At 39.9% G+C, this 16,311-nt stretch overlaps 1 protein-coding gene across 1 annotated transcript in view; it reads left to right on the top strand.

The window, feature by feature from the left end:
- camkmt (calmodulin-lysine N-methyltransferase) overlaps positions 1-14,509 on the top strand; it is a 110,284-nt gene extending 95,775 nt beyond the window's left edge. The window contains exons 10-11 of the mRNA XM_028006154.1: positions 629-760; positions 9,843-14,509. Of these exons, the coding sequence (XP_027861955.1) occupies positions 629-760; positions 9,843-9,941 (231 nt within the window). The 3' untranslated portion in view covers positions 9,942-14,509. The remainder of the gene's footprint in view (positions 1-628; positions 761-9,842) is intronic.
- The last annotated feature ends 1,802 nt before the right edge of the window (positions 14,510-16,311 follow it).

Raw genomic sequence — 16,311 nt, 5'->3', positions numbered from 1 at the left:
ATCCTCTTATTCAGCTGATTAGAGCTGGAAGGAATCTGTTTGTTTGCTTTTGTCGCTTTTAGACAGAGAACAAAAAAAAAAGGAGAGAGAGAGAGAGGGAGAAAAAAAAAGACAGAATCCGACTGGATATGCAGATGAATTATCATCTGTCAAAGCAAGTGATCCTGCTGTTTTCATTGCCTTTTGTGTACTTCTAACCCGTGATGTGTGATTGTGCGTTTCTTTGTGTGTTTATTGAATGTTTGAGGTTGTGTCAGCATCCGTCGTCGCTTCATTTAATTGAGAGAGAGAGAGAGAAAAAAAAGAAAAATCAACATGAAATGAAACTGAAAGCTGAAGGATTACAAAGAAGCTTTGAACCTGTTACTAAGCTTCTGAGCGTCTGCAGGATTTCTGTGATGCACGTGCTCACTTACACTACTTTGATTCTACTTTTCCTTCTTTCATTCTTTCTTTCTCTAACTTATAGTTTTGTTTATTGTGCAACATGTATGGCTTTTAGGCATTACAAAAAAACCCAGAAATAAGCTATGATACATTGTGTGAGTTACCTTATTTTTTCAGCTCAATGTTCTAAATTGAGAAGAAAAAAAATTATGATTATAAGTTTTTTATTTTTCACACTCAGGGCATGGCATTGGTGTTTGCTCCTGGAAGAGGTGAAACTCTAACACTGTTTTGTCGGCTGGCCCAGCAGGCCGGTCTGTGCGTCTGCCAACACCAGCAGTACGACGCTCAGGTCTGGGATGTTCATCTAAAGGTAAGAGACCAAAGAAAACTGACTGAATCAAACCCCGCCATTATCGGCATTCCTTTGCATAAATAGCGTTAAAATAAATTCTTCTTCTATAGCTGGAGCATAAACTCAGACGGAAACATTTAGCATACTGGAGTCGTCTGCTTTGCAACATAAAGAAATAATGGGATGTGACAATTATCGGCTGCTGTGACGGTTCCTGTAAAATAAATGTAGCATTTCTTTTACTTTATTAAGACGGTTTCTTTCTTCCTTGATATTGTAATACAATAATATTGCATTATTATCTGTGTTTCCATTACAAATGTATGCAAATCTCTGTCGCTAATGTCAAAAAACACAACTTTGCAATTGCAGTGTTCCCACTAAATAGGAAATGAAATGAAAATCACTTGTGAATAATCTTGTTCACGGAGCAAGTCATTAAAAATTATGGAAATGACGGGTGTAAACAGTTGCATGAAATATATTTATAACTCAGCCATGGCGCTAGCTAGCGCTCACCACATATCAGCCATCAGAGGAGACGTCTGCATTTTATTCAGGCTTTGGAGGGACAAATCCCTTATTCTAGGGAGCGTCTAAGTATGTAGGGATTTTAAAGAAGAGGTATGGACTGAACACATTTGAATGACACAAAACGTTTTATGAACTGTGCGATGCTGTGAGAGCTCTGGTGGAGCCAGCTGTGCATCGTCCGAAAAAACCCCAAAACAAACAAAAATGAAACCATCGTCCTCTTACCACTTCCTGTTGTCTTCTTTGTGGTTTTTGCCAGTAGTAACATCCAGTTGTTGATCACCACAAATCTGGAACAAACTTCCAGAAAACAGCGGAAACACTGAGTTCCTTTAAATCTAGACTAAAAACTCAGCTGTTTAGAGTAGCTTTTGAAACCTAATCATGAAACATTACATTTTGCACATCAGATTGTTGATTAATGTTGTTGGCTGTGTGTTCTATGACTTTGTAATTTTGTGTTTTTATGATGTAGAGCACTTTGAAATGCCTTGTTGCTGAAAGGCGCTATACAAATAAAATTTGATTGATTCATTCATTGAATCAATTGCAAAAACAGTGTTTAATTTGCGAAATACATCCTTTTTGATATAGCTAAAAAACAAACCCTCTTCATCCTAAAAGTTGTTTTGTTTTTTAAAAATTGCCGTCTTTCCATTTAGCAAATTGATTTCTTAATTTCAAATTGGCAATTTTATGGTTAATGGAGCTACTGACTATCAAGGTCAATGAAGCAATATTTCCTCCCTTCTTTCCCCTGAACAAATAGTCTGGAAGAAATTTGTTCTGGAATTATGAAATGTATTCATGAAAACTGTGTCCAACCCCGAGTATAACTGCAAAAGCTGGAACCTCCAACCACCAAAGAATGAACATGATGTTCCACATGCATTACTCTCTTCCTCAGAAAGACAGGTCTTTCAGGCTTTGGGTCAACAGATACCGAGTCACTCATTTCTAAGTTGACTTTCGCTTTTGCTGTCTTCCTGTGTCTCTCGGTTCTAGATTTGGCGTGACACAGAAAACCACTTCCCTCAGTCTCTCTTCAAAATGGGAGAAACAGGAGAACGTATCATTGCAGCAAGGCCGGCAGGTCTGCGGTGACTTTTTGATTTTAGGAAACGCCTATGAGGACATTTCTCGTCACACAAACCTGCTGATAGATATGTAGCCAAAGTAATAGTTTAAATACATTAAACAACCGGAACCATGATAAATAAGGCACTGGACCTGGAGTTATGTTGATAGCACCACATTCAGGAGGACGTTAAGAGAGAAATCTACCGTACTTAATGTTAGAGAACTGAAGGAAAATTGGTTTGGTGTGCGATTATGCTTCAGCAACAGGCTTTTTGCACATCTTTACCAGAAGATCCCATAAAACATGGTGAGCACTGTTTATATTGATGAAGGAAAAACAGATGTTAGACATTTTGCTTTTAAGGTAATTATCTTCCTTATACGTATTGTCCAGCTTTGCAACTTAATGTTCTTTCTGTAAAGAAACTCAAGATGTTTCCCCTATTGGATTCTAGACTTATCAGAAACAAGAAGAAACCTCAAGATTACACCCAAAGCCAGAGAGTTTTCTTTTAATCTCCTTTAAAACCCAACCTTGATAGTAAAGTAACAAAAGCCACCGCTACTTGACAGGGGAAACAGTAACAGTTCAGGCCGAGCAAGGTGCACCTTTTTGTGACGCTTAGCCCGGGGGAAAATCAAGCTGCCTAAACTGGTCACCGTGAGAATCGAAGATGGAAGGGGAGAAAAAGAGAGCAACAAAGATAAAGGAGCTACAGAAAGCCCATGAGTAGGCTGAGTTAAAAGAAGTGGTGTCCAGCTGTTTACTCCATTACACACACTGCTACAGAAGAACAGGACAGCGAGGAGTGGACTAAATTGACGCACGCGTTCACCTACACTGGTGCGAGAATTGGACAGACCAGCCATTAAAGTGGCTGTTAAAGTGGCTTAAACCTCAGCGAGGAAAATCTCTCCCTTTCTCCCCTCTATTTACTGTTCTTTTTTACCTCACCAACTTTAGATGTTCTGGAAACACTTCACACATTTTAAGGTCCAAAATGTTCCCTTTCTGTAGACCTTACCTACTACGGTCTGGACATAATCATACATTAGGACTGGGTCACAGTCAATGTTTTATTCATATATATATACACTGCTCAAAAAAATAAAGGGAACACTTAAACAGGTGTTTAACACTTAAAGTGTTCCCTTTATTTTTTTGAGCAGTATATATATATATATATATATATATATATATATATATATATATATATATATATATATATATTGTCCCTGAATGATGAATCTCTTTAGGGATGTCATTTAATTTGCAGGATTGCACTATACTTATGCAATATAATATAAAAAATATTCCTGTGGCTGAATACTTTTGTCAGTTTTGTGATTTTATATGCTGATCCTCATTAGCTGACAGACAGATAGTGCACTTATTTTTCACCTGCACTTATTTGGCGTTACTAAAAACATTTAGCAAAAATTAAACAGTAATTATAATGAAAGTATCACTGTAGCTGTCATTTCATCATTTGGCCAACAGTTTTAGTTTCTGCGTTTATAAGAAGTGATGGACACTGCACCCGATCTATGTGTAACTAGACATCAATGTACTTTATGTGTGCAGCGTTTCATATTTCAACTATAAATCCCAACTGGTGGGTTTTCAAAAACTAAACATTTATTTTTAGTTCTGTGTTAAACATTGAAACGATTTCCATTTGCTGTTTTGTATGACGTCTAAATTCTAAAGCAAACTTTGAAGATGTAGGATTAATGGAGTTTGGCAAAAGAGTACTAAAAGCAAAAAAGAAAAAAAAAGAAATACATTAAACTGTTGCAGAAAAATGTTAAGTAACATGCTTCTCGGTATACCTGATGTCTCTACTGCCTTTTATCATCCCTGATAGACTCAATGTGAAGAACATTGATAGGTCCAAAGATTTGAAAGTAGGTGAAACAAAATGCTAGGACGAAGTGATTTATTAGTTTTAAAATATTTTATTTATTGCATTAAACCAAGCTGAGTTGTGGGAACATTACATTTACATTTTGACATTGAATATTTTTGTGCATCTTCTGTGTGAAAAGCAAAATGTTGCACCTGCACACAGTGCTGTGTGGATATCAGGATACGCTGAAGTGCCCCCCCAGGCCCCACCCACCACATCTAAAGATGATTAAGCCTCCTATCTTCTGATGAACACTCTGAAGAACCGCAATGTGTGTGAGTGTGCGAAAGGTGCCTGACTGACCACTTTATACACCAAACCTCACACAAGCTCACACACTGTGAGCACATAAGACTAAAGCTGTATCACGACACTACACAGACCAGACATCCCTCAGACAGCATGTTGGCTTGACATTATACACAAACACACACCGCATGATGATATCACTGGGAAACATACACCACCACGTCTGTGCACACACACACGCGTGCACCCATCCCAATGAGCAGCTGCTGCTCATTTGCACAGCAGATTATCTTTTTTTTTTTTTTTTTTTTTGCGTTGTGTTTTTTTCTTTTTCTGGGACAGAAATCAAATCTGGAAAAGGAAAAAAAAAAAAAAAGCATGTCATAGTTGACAGCAAACCAAACTCTGTGGGGTTTTCAGTGACATGAAACATTCAAGGCGGAATTCTTACATTTAACATTGAATTCTTTCAGGAAGTATTTTTTCTTCACGGTCGAGTTTTTCACCTCTTTATGTTGTTTTAGGGTCGTTTTTATGGATAAAAACTTCAAAATCAGATTTATAGATCAAGGGAAATGCTTAGGAAAGTTCCACAAATTTGGTTGCTGTGGTTTGTACATCTCAAATATTCTCCCAAGAACAAAATTAAAATAGGGGGCATAAAAAATACTGATAGATTAGTTTAGTCCTGGTTTTGATGGTTTCTCTGTTTTACAGACAAATCCAGGAGTTAAACATTTTGAATGGACTTTACCTTTGCTACCTTAGTTTTTATTTACACATGAAGCAATATTTCTTAAGATAAACATACTTTATACTTTGTACCAAGTTTACATTAGTCAAACTTTATACATTTGTTTTTTTTCGTTTTCTCAAATCAATAATAGGGATGTGGGGCGTGCCGTGGTGGCGTAGTGGTTGGCGCGACCCATATTTGGAGGCCTTGAGTCCTTGACGCGGCCGTCGCGGGTTCGACTCCCGGACCCGACGATATTTGCCGCGTGTCTTCCCCCCTCTCCTTCCCCGTTTTCTGTCAGCCCACTGTCATGTAAGGGACACTAGAGCCCACAAAAAAGACCCCCTGGAGGGGAAAAAATAAATAAATAAATAATAAAAAAAAATAATAGGGATGTGGTAAATCGGCCATACTTTTGAAAATGTTATCTATTTAGACTGCTTTGGATGAAATTTTAAGATTTCATCCCTTGTTAAAGGAGATTGACTGATTTTTGCTAAGAAGTTGCGTATAGAAAATGGAGACATTCTCTGTGGTGCTGCAATGGCTTTAAAACATATTTTGAACATGTTTATTTTAAAAGAAAAGAACATTTTCCACTGTGTATAACTTTTCTAAATACGTATTATATATTTTGTCATTTTGCTACATTTGGGGGAAAATAAGAAAAAAAAATGCCTGCAAAGAAAATCAGTAATCTGTTGCTTCAGTGCAGCAGAATGTGCCAGGCAGACATTTTACAGCAAAACAGCTGCGTGTTCTCATTGCTTTGGGAACACACCTGGAGACTCATTATATAAGTATGTAATCAGAAGTTATATTAACCTAACTTGTCTTTGTTTCACACAAAATAAAAAAGTTAGTGTCCAATTATTTCAGTTTTAGAAATCATTAAAATAAGAGGAGTTTGTGTAACGTCAAGTCTCGTCACATTCATTGATGTATGTTGTGACTTATTTTAGTGCTGATGTTGCTGTATTTTTTGACATTGAAAGACAAACTGTCATCTCTCCAGAGATGAAATTGAAATGCTCTACGACTGCTCCCAGGTGTTCAGATGTTGCTTACTTGACGTCAAATTAAATAAGGTTCAGTTTCAAGCCCCTAGCATGCTGACGTGAGTAGAGCGTCATGATAACATGCTGTGAAATTATGTTATGTTATTGTTGGGTCATTGCTTCAATATTTGAGTCACAGTTTTATTGTTTTTGTAGCAGTGATTCAAATGTCACAGAGCTGGCATTTATTGTCTTTTATTTTAAACAAACTTAGATATTTATAAGTTTGTTTATGATGACCTATGGGTTGGTCTGACAAATAAAACCCTACAGTTTTTCTTTATAATCATAATTTGTTGTTGAATAGTATAAATTATCTTTTAATTTACATGTCCATCTTCTTTTTTTGTGAAATCATTTGATCAGTTCTTAGCTCTTAAATGAAGGAACTGTTAATTTCCTGCCAGATGACTGGAACGCCTGGCTAGACTAAAAAGTCATATAGCTCGCGTTTGTGTTGGGAGCAGTGTGTGCGTGTTTTAGCTGTTCTTGTCAAGCCTTTTTAACTCAGCAATTTCACAAACACACACATTTTCACCATGCGACACAGACTCTCTCAGGACTTCCTACAGCAGGCAAGCAGGCGGGCCAATGTGCGGAGGGAGTGTGTCTTAAGGTCTATGTGTGTGTGTGTGTTGGATTGTGACTGTGAGACATGTGGTGGGACGGGCAGACAGGGCCGGCACGTTATCCTCTTATCCCCACTGTTGTGGAATAGAGAGGCAAGCAGCTGGAGGGACTGCAAGCAGCCTGATAATGCCAGCACTATTTTCTAAACCGCCATCTTAATCTTGTTACTCAAATGGTTGTGAAGAGAGTCATGAATTTTAATTTTTCCCAAACCGACACACACATACACACACGCCTACCCCCCCCCCCCCCCCCCCTTTCTCACACACACACGTTTACATCGCTGTCTCTCACATGCATAAGTAGTATCCCCACTGTGTCTGTGTTCTCTGCTTTCCTTTTCTCTGCCTCCATGTTTTTCTCTCCCCATCAGCTGCCAGAGGACCCTCTTCCTCATCGTCCATTTCGCCAACATGTCTTCCTCGACCCTCTCCCCTTCACCTTTCTCCCCTCTCCCTCCCTCCCTCGGCTCCCCTCTATCTTCCCATTTCCTACATCACGACCCACTTCTTGGTTTATTCAAGCCTGTCCTTCTATCCCTTCCTCTACCCATCTTTCCATCCACCCAATCCCTTATACTCCGTTTCCTAATCCTGCTGAGAGAGACCCCAGACACCCAGTTTATCCATCCCTCCCCTTGTCTCCACCTCTTTCCTCCTCTCCCAACCTCCTTCTTCATCCTTTTCCACCTTGTTCACTTTTTTTTTGTTCTTTTAGTCCACACAAGCAGGACAAAGAAAGGGGAAAAAAAGAAGCAGCAGGGAAATGTAGAGGCAGAATGAGAGGAGGCTGGGGTGAAAGTGGCAATAAAATAAATGGCTTGCACCTTGGAAAGGAGTGGGGTGGAGAGAAGCATAGGGAGGGAGGTGGTGGTGAGGTGGCAGGTCGGGTAGAGAGCCGATTTAGCCAGCCACCCATGAAGCTGATTAGGTAGCCTGCGATCAGGAGGAACAGCTTTGCTTGTTAAACTTTTCACCTCTGCGAGCTCTTAGCCCTCACGGTGTAAGCGCCCCCCAACCTTTCCCTCTTTCTTCTTTATCCCTCCATCACGCCTTCCAGCACTTCCTTCCTCGCTGCGTCTGCTTTGGCCAACATTGGCTCCGGTCCCCATAGAGGACTCAGCAAAAGAGGACCGGTAGCTGCCCCCGGTACACCCAGACAGCTGGTTCTACCCTCCTTCCTCAGTTGTTTTACCGTCTCCCTGGAGGTCAGAGGTTCGACCACCGGCCGCAGGCCGGACGGAAAGCAACACGAAGATGACATACATAAAGGGGCGGCTGCTAGCAAAATAAATGGCAAAATAAAGGGACGAAGAAGAACGAGGGAGGGGAAGATCCAAGCAGTGAGTTCGTATTTATCTAGCGGGAGAGAAATTAGCGAAAAGGAGAGTGAGGTGAAGTGTTGTGGAGTGGAGGGAGGATTTCACACTTTCACAGCACCAGGTGATGGTGTTGCAGGATGTGTGACAGGTACTGAGGGAGAGAAGTGTCGAGGGAAAAACCTGAAGCGCAACCTCGGGTATTAATTTCAATCCCGAATGCTTCCCGTATTCTCAAAGAAATGTCAATGTCCACTTTATCAAAATTTTAAAAGCTGACAGAAGTCTTTTGCAATTAAGTCAAAGAAACAATAATGAACCACATAAAAAAAATAACACTTAAAATAAAATATTTAAAATTATCCCAACACAGAGTAACACATAAAAAACATTTGGTTATGGTAACAACCTATAAATATGTGAGTGTAGCTCTACCACCTCCACATTATAATTCGGGTCTGCAGGGGTTATTCCTATTGATTGTAACATTTTTCCTGTCTAGATTGTCCTAATACCTGGATGAAAGCACATATTTAAAAATGTATCATAGAAAATTTCTATAACTCATTTGTGAGTCTCAGGTTCCCCCTTTAAAACTGTCATAATCTTGCTCTCATTAACCCAGGATTATGTTTAGTCTTGTCTGTAAGTGAAATCTAACATAACCTGTTACCTTACTGTATCTCTTCATTGAACCACTTTGATTTTCATTGCTTCCTATTGTTTTTCCAACCAACTAGTGATCAGTAATCCTTAACGCTTTCTGAAGTAACTCTGATAACTTGCTAATTCAGACATAAAAAAGCTTTTAAAATCAGTGTTTGAAACGGTTTTCCAATCTGTCCAACAAAATTTACTTTCAGATTCAGTTTTTTCTTTTTAACTAGATTGGACTCTAGGCCTGTCAATTCCTCTTTTTGTCCTTCATTTGTCCACTTTGCTATTTAGAAACTGGTGCAAAAACTGAACTGAAATCTTCCAATGAAATCTCAAAAGTATCCCCCCCCCCCCCCCCCCCCTCCACACTGTCCACCAAAAAATAATAAAAAAAACCCAGAAAAACCTTTAGGAACGTTGGAAAACAACTGAGCACTTTGAACAATTACGAAGAAGTCCGACTTCTCTCAAGAAAACTATGAAGAAATTAACAGTTTGACACTTTGCGTCTTTATGCCAGATCTTCATGCAATTACATTTCCTCTCCTGTGCCTTAATTGGGACGTTCTTGCAGAAGAACAGCAGGTTGTGGTGCCAGAAAACTTGAGTGTTAGCCAAAATAAATATCTAATTGAACTCAGTGATTCTCTACGAAAGTCAAACAAAACCCCCAGAACTGGCACGTGCAAATATTTATCAAACCATTCATCTTAAACGTGATTCTCTTATCTTGTTTTTTTGTCCTTAACCTCCAGATTTACTCGTCCATGATGTTTCATGTAGGCTATGTTTTTGCACTCACTCCACGTTTCGCTAAAGTGCTACTTTTCCCCCCCCAGGCTGTGTTTTCCCTACATGTGCAGCGTCACGCTAAGATTTCTGCCGTGTTGTGTTTAGTCACTGCTTTCCCCGTCTTGTCCTTTTTCAGATGCTGAGAGAAGGAAAGCAGGCATACGATGAAAACATCCACTATCCTCTCCTCATCACCCTGACCAAAGGACCTCAACCTGTTAATCAAGCTCAGTAAAATGGAATAAGGGAGCTCTTTGCTATACATAACACTCCACACTGTTTGCATTTTCTTTTTTTTTTTAATTTCACCTCCAGCCATATTCCAAACAACTCCTCTCAGTCCAGAAGATGGTCACTCAGCTTTTATAGCTTGCAGTTAATCTGCTAGTTAAAAAGTTTCGCCATCCGTTGTGGATTTATGGACTTTACAAGGGGTCTGTGATTCCTATGCATTCACTTGAAATTCCGCCTGCTTACGGTGAATTACGTGACAGTTTTCCGTACATGTCAGGTATTCATTAGCGTTTTCCAGCTTGAACTACTCACTGTTAACGAACGTCGCTCACTGTGTTCCCGCGCTCAGCGTGGAGGCCGGCTTCGACTCGCAGCGCGGAGCAATTTGCAGCTTCCTCAGTTTCCACCTTTAATTTCACTTAAAACATTTCATTCAGCCCAGCCAGGGGTCAGTACAAAGAACTTAATTTGTGTGTGTGCGTTACAGCACTGCAGCGCATTAACACATTACGGCACTTTCAAATGAAAAGAGCATCGGTTGCTGCAGGAGACACAGATTTTATATGATGTTTTTTTTTTTTCCACTGCAATTTTGCTGCAATTAACACAAGTAATCTCCAGCATACACACTATGAATCCACTATCGGTATTGCTTTACAGTTTGCTGTGATGATGAAAGGAACAACCTGATCTTAATTTGTTAACCATCGTCTGTAATTTCCCTCTTCAGTTCCAGTTTGAGTTGCTAAAATGCAGCTGATTACTCTAATTTTACTGATGTGTGAATCTTCACACCTGGCTCATTGTGTCAAGTATCATTATTTTTGAAGAGGTTTGTGAGCTCACGCAGTACTGTTGTGCTAGTATATATTGACCCAATACTGTGGAATAGAAAATGATGTATTTTTGTGATTGTGTGCGTGAATTAGCTATTGTTATTTCAATCTTTTCCAAGTGACGGTATTCTGTGCTGGCGAGCGCAACAAACTTATTTCGGTTTGGTTTTGGTGACATTTATTGGTAAAGACTTAAAAAATAAATTTATGTGTTATTGAAGTAGGGTTATCTCAGACTGAAAATCTGTTTGAGTGTTTTAAATGGACTGAACTTATATAGCAATTTGGGGTTAAGTGCCTTGCCCAGAGGCAGATCGACAAGTGGCAAGAGGAAGCTGGAATCGAACCTACAACCTTCCGATCGTAAGACAACTACTCTACTGAAGCGCCACAGTCGCCCCTAGTGGGGAAAAACACAAAGTTAATGTTCTATATATTTTGTACAATCTGATTTTGCTACTAGAACAGCGATTCATCTTCTGCTGTAACATTTTAGAGAGAGGAATCCTTGACGTTTTTATCTTATAGTCTCTTCAGGTTCCTTCTGCAGGATTTAAATCTGGAGAAAGAGATGACTGTGGAACTGGGTCATTTGTTAGACCATTTCTGTAGACTCTTGCAGACTTTTTTAATTCAACATTTCTTTCTATCTACTTAAGAAAGTGTATAATCCCATGTATAGTGTTACCTTAGCATTTATTTGGAAGAAAAGCAGGCCATCATAGCATTACAGATCTTCCGTCATGTCTAGCATTGAGTGCTAAAGGCTCACACATGTATCATGCGAACCCAAACGGCGTGAGGTCACATGTTTGCAGACCACCGCCAATGTTCCCCTTCTGGATCCTCCATGTTGGTTTTACGAAACGGTCACAGAGGGAGCGCCACGCTTTTCTACAGACAGCCTCCATGAACAACAGTGTTGCAATTCCCATTCGGGAGTTTTTAGCCATTTGACTGTCTTATTATAGTAGTTATTTAGTGAAAAACAAGTGTACATATTTCCTCAACACGTCAGATAAGTGTTCCTCAAAACACTTATCTGTTTTGAGGAAAAACCCTATAGTGGAAGCTAGTTGAATAGAAATATCAACATTTCTGTCTGATCGCATTTCTGCATAAAACACGAATGCGAAACACTTCTGACCCAATCTGCATGATTTTTCTTAAAGCTCACGATGCTAACGTTTGACACGGTGTGATAGAAAAGCTTGTGTTTCTGGCATCACTCTAAAAAGGAAAAGGAGGTCACTATGGAGACTCAGTGAGCTGGACCTGTCATTGGTTGCTACAGTTTTGCTGGAGTTTTAGAGGCTTATTTTGCCTCCATTATCATCCTGCTCACTGTCTATAGTTATGCGGTCACGTCATATTTATATCACACGTAAATTAAACACATCCCAGACGATTTGCCCTTGACTCACGCTGAGGTTACAACAAGCGACAAGATGGAGCTCAGACTTCGAGCTCAGACACAACGCCTCTGGGCTCGAGCCGGGTCAGGTTGAATTTTTTTAGGCCTGATCTAAAGTCTACTCTAAATTGATTTACTCAAAATAAAGGTAGGATTTTTCACAATTTTCACTGTGAGATGATGTAAATACAAAAATAATAATAATGTGAATTTATCTGAAGCCTTCTTTCCCATCTTTACCAGGTAGCAATAAACGTTGCTGCCATGGCACCTTTGAAAAAATAAGTAAATTGTAATACATAAAGTGTTTCTCCAGAGGACAAAGTGTGCAATAAGTAAAATATGTCAGATTCATGACCCTTCTGTTACCATAGTGACTATTTTATGATCTGCGGCCGCCTTTGCAGAATGCCTGAATGTCTGGAAGATTCCACAAAATCTGGAAACTTTAGTTGCTGGAGAACAATCATCTGGAGTATCAAACTGGAACTGGAACCAAATCCTGTGTTGATTCTGAGTTATACGATACACATATCTATATCTTTATCTCTTAAATTCACAACCTTACAGATGTTTGCTTCTTCAGTTTATTCAATGACACGTTTTTATCAACCAACTGTTCTCAGGTGTTTTTGTCACAGATCGTCTGGCTTCCTGTTTCTTGTATCATCGGGAAAGCTGCAGGTATGAAGGTGTGTGTTGTGGCTCGCGACGCGTTTCCACATTACACTGTGATCCACTGACGTACAGGACAGCCAAGAAGCTGTGCAGGACTTCCCTAGTGGCTGCTGTTTACATTTCACACAAAATAATCAGCCTCAGTAAAAAAAAAAAAAAGGACGTTATAAAAGCGGTGTCACTGTTTTGATGATTGAAATGTCATTTCAAAAACACGTGGGAAAGTTTTTAATCACACTGTTACCAAACCATAAAGATAATCATTTCTTAAATAATCTTCTATACATAAAGACGAATACGGCGGGATTACCATGATTTGACTAGTATTATTGTCAGTTTAAAGTGTTTGGTATTAAACAAATCAGCATTATAGCCAGTAAGCACTGTTTAAAAGCATAAATGAAAACTTTCAGCGTTAAATTTTTTTTTTGTTTGCATTCATTTCAAGCTGGCTCTAATTTCATGCTGCCTTAAAACACAGAGGCACCATAAAAAAAAATAAAATAAAATAAAGTATTTGTGATTACTGAAGAATTCACAATTCAAGCTAAATGTCTTTCACACAATCTGTGAGAAATTAAATAATTTCTGAAAGTATTTTTAGTAATCAGAAGTAGTATATCTGTATAATTAAGTTTCTAAATAAATAAACCAAATGCTCTTACTTTCAAAGCAGATCATTTTTGCTTCGTAGGACGAGATCAGCTCACCTTAGGATGGCCTCAGTCCTTTCAGTCCTAATTCTGTAGAAGATCTGACTAATTACAGTAAAATGAACTCGCCCAATCATTCCTCTAAGTGGGCTTTGGAATCGTGACATTTATGAGTAGTTTCACTCACTGTGGGGACCAGAAATCCGAGTCAGTCGCTCTGAGGCTTCGTGTTTTTACTGCGTCTGAGAGGGGGCAAGCTGCCCGGTTCAGGAGCTTTCGCTGCACTTTGTCAGTTTTGCAGCAGTGCGACACATTGCACAGTTTACGCGGCGCCTGAGTCGCGACGTGCAACTGAATTATTCGACGTGTCCCCAAGAAATCTGCGGCAGCCTGGCTTAAGCCGTAGCTCACGTCACGCCTGCGACAGCAGCAGCACAGCTATCGATAATATCCATCTTGGATATGTAAACATGCCTTAGAAACGCATGGCTGATCTGCATCGGAAGAGTTCGACCTTAAACTTCAGTCCGTGTATGGATGTAACTGATTTTCATTCTTGAACCGGACCACTGTCAGCAAACTCAGCTGCGTTTTCTTCATCATGTGCGTCAGCATCAATTTTAGCCATAACGGAAAAACAATATTTGACATAGTAGAAAATGCATATCTTGTTTATTATTATTGAAACTCTTGCTGAACGATCTATCAGCTCATACCTAATATGTGTGAATTACATGTTTGAATCTATAATTTCATTGTTATTAGAGCAACAACTGCTCAGTTCAGTGTCCTGTTTATCACTGCGTGTGAATTTGAGGCCTCAAACAGACGCGACAAAAACAAAACAAAAAAAGTAGAAGTGAGGAGGGTATGTAAGTCAAATAGATTTGACTCAGAAAAGAGGATGAGCTTTTTGCTTTGCTGTGATGAAAATCATTTTGATGTTCATGGTTTTTCTGATCGAATAAAATATTTTTCCTTCACTAAATCTGGACTTTTCTTTTTTTCCTTTTAATTTGTATGTGCATGTTGTCACTACTGTATAAGATTAGGAAGGCAGCTTATTATAATCTGCACAACAAATCTGTACAAAATTATCGTAATGTGCTTCTTTTCTCTCTCTAGGTTTCCATTCTGAAAGTTAAACGCCGATCAAAGTAGTAAAGTTTTCCTCAGACTTAAACTTTCTGCGGCGTGTGTTTCAAACACAATAGCATCTTCTGTGCTAAGCTTGTTGCACACACATACACACCCCCCCTACACACACATGCGCCTATACGCATACACGGATATCAAGCCCGGTGAGCAACACCGCCCCTTTCATCCTCCTCTTTTGGAGGAAAATAGAGAGGGAGGAGAGGCAGTACACAGCAGCTAATCCTGCAGGCTCACTCTTCTGTTTATCTGTCAGAAGAAGGGAGGGAGAATTCATGCAAGGAGGAGGGGGAAACCAGTGGGGCCTCCTGATCTGTCTTTTGATATTTTAAAGAGGTCCGTTCTCTCCTCCCCAACATTGTGCTGAAGAGGCAGAGAGAAGAGATAGAAAAAGCTACAGACGGCGGCAAAGAGAGGAAGACAAAGGCTGAAAAAGACGAGGGGGCAGATCTGGAGAAGGGAGAAAAGATGCTACGAGGAAAGGCGCAAGAATGCCTGGGAGGGGGGTAAAAAAAAAAGGCAACGCACGAGACAGCTGGAAGTGAGGGGAAAAGCTTCAGACGTAAAATAAAATTTAAAAAATAGTTGACTGAGAGGCAGAGATTGACTGGCAGAGCGAATGATCGAACGGAGAAAAAGAGAGACAGAGTGCTCCCAGCTCGACACAAGGGCCCCATTAACTTGACCACTTGCCCTTTGCACACAAAGGCAGGGCCGGCCCACTGCCCCTCCCACCCAATTATCCACGATTAGGCTCAGTGCACTGTGTCAAGATGGAGAGGGAAGGGACAGGGGAGAAAGGCGAGCACAGGGAGGAAAAAGAAAGAGACAGCGGGAGTGAGAGAGAGCGCCGAGAGGTGGATGATGAGGATTATGCAATTAAGTTAAAGTTGCAGGTATTCTAATAGAGCAACCTTTGACGCAAGAGCCGTCGGAGAGAAGCTGGAACAGTTCGGGGATCGATACAGAGCAGTGCTGCAGGACAAAAGAGACGAGTTTATTCATAGTTCACATCGTTTTGTTTTGTGACTTGAATTAACATGTAGAGGTTTGAGAAGAATCTGAAAAGGCAACTGACAGGAGGCCACATCACAGCATTGGATCCATTTTTGTTTCCGCTTCTCTTTTTTTTAGGTGTTGTCCTTGTGTGTTCCTCCTGTTTTGTGTACCCCCCTCCCCAAAGGTGTATATCAGTGAATCTTTACCTGCTTTTGGGATAACAGTAAAGTAGATTTTATACCGTTTTCAAAGTTAACATGAAGTGAAACCCGCACATATCCAGATTTAAGCGCACCGGTGTCTAGTTCAAACATCGTTTCCACCCAAACTCCCCTGTGGTGCATTCAGAGCCCCAATATGCTCCCACCATTAAAAGGAACCAACACAATCTAACTAAATTAGCTTTATTTGTTCCTAAAACATTTGAGGAACTCTCACTATTTATCATATCTTTGGTAAAGGATCAGACATGCTCTGGGGCATTTTTACCATATTCAGCGTTGAAGGAGCTCAACCGTGCAGGTTTGTTGTTGTCTGTCGTTTGTGAGTTGTTGAAAATCTTCAGCCTGCAGCTGTTCTGGTGACTGTGGCCGAAGTAAACCATATATAAGCCATATGGATCCTGGCTTGTATCAT

Source organism: Xiphophorus couchianus, chromosome 22 (assembly GCF_001444195.1).
Source record: "Xiphophorus couchianus chromosome 22, X_couchianus-1.0, whole genome shotgun sequence".
Classification (NCBI taxonomy): Eukaryota; Metazoa; Chordata; class Actinopteri; order Cyprinodontiformes; family Poeciliidae; genus Xiphophorus; species Xiphophorus couchianus.
The sequence above is the reverse complement of the archived record's forward strand: the minus strand, read 5'-3'. Positions and strand labels throughout refer to the sequence as shown.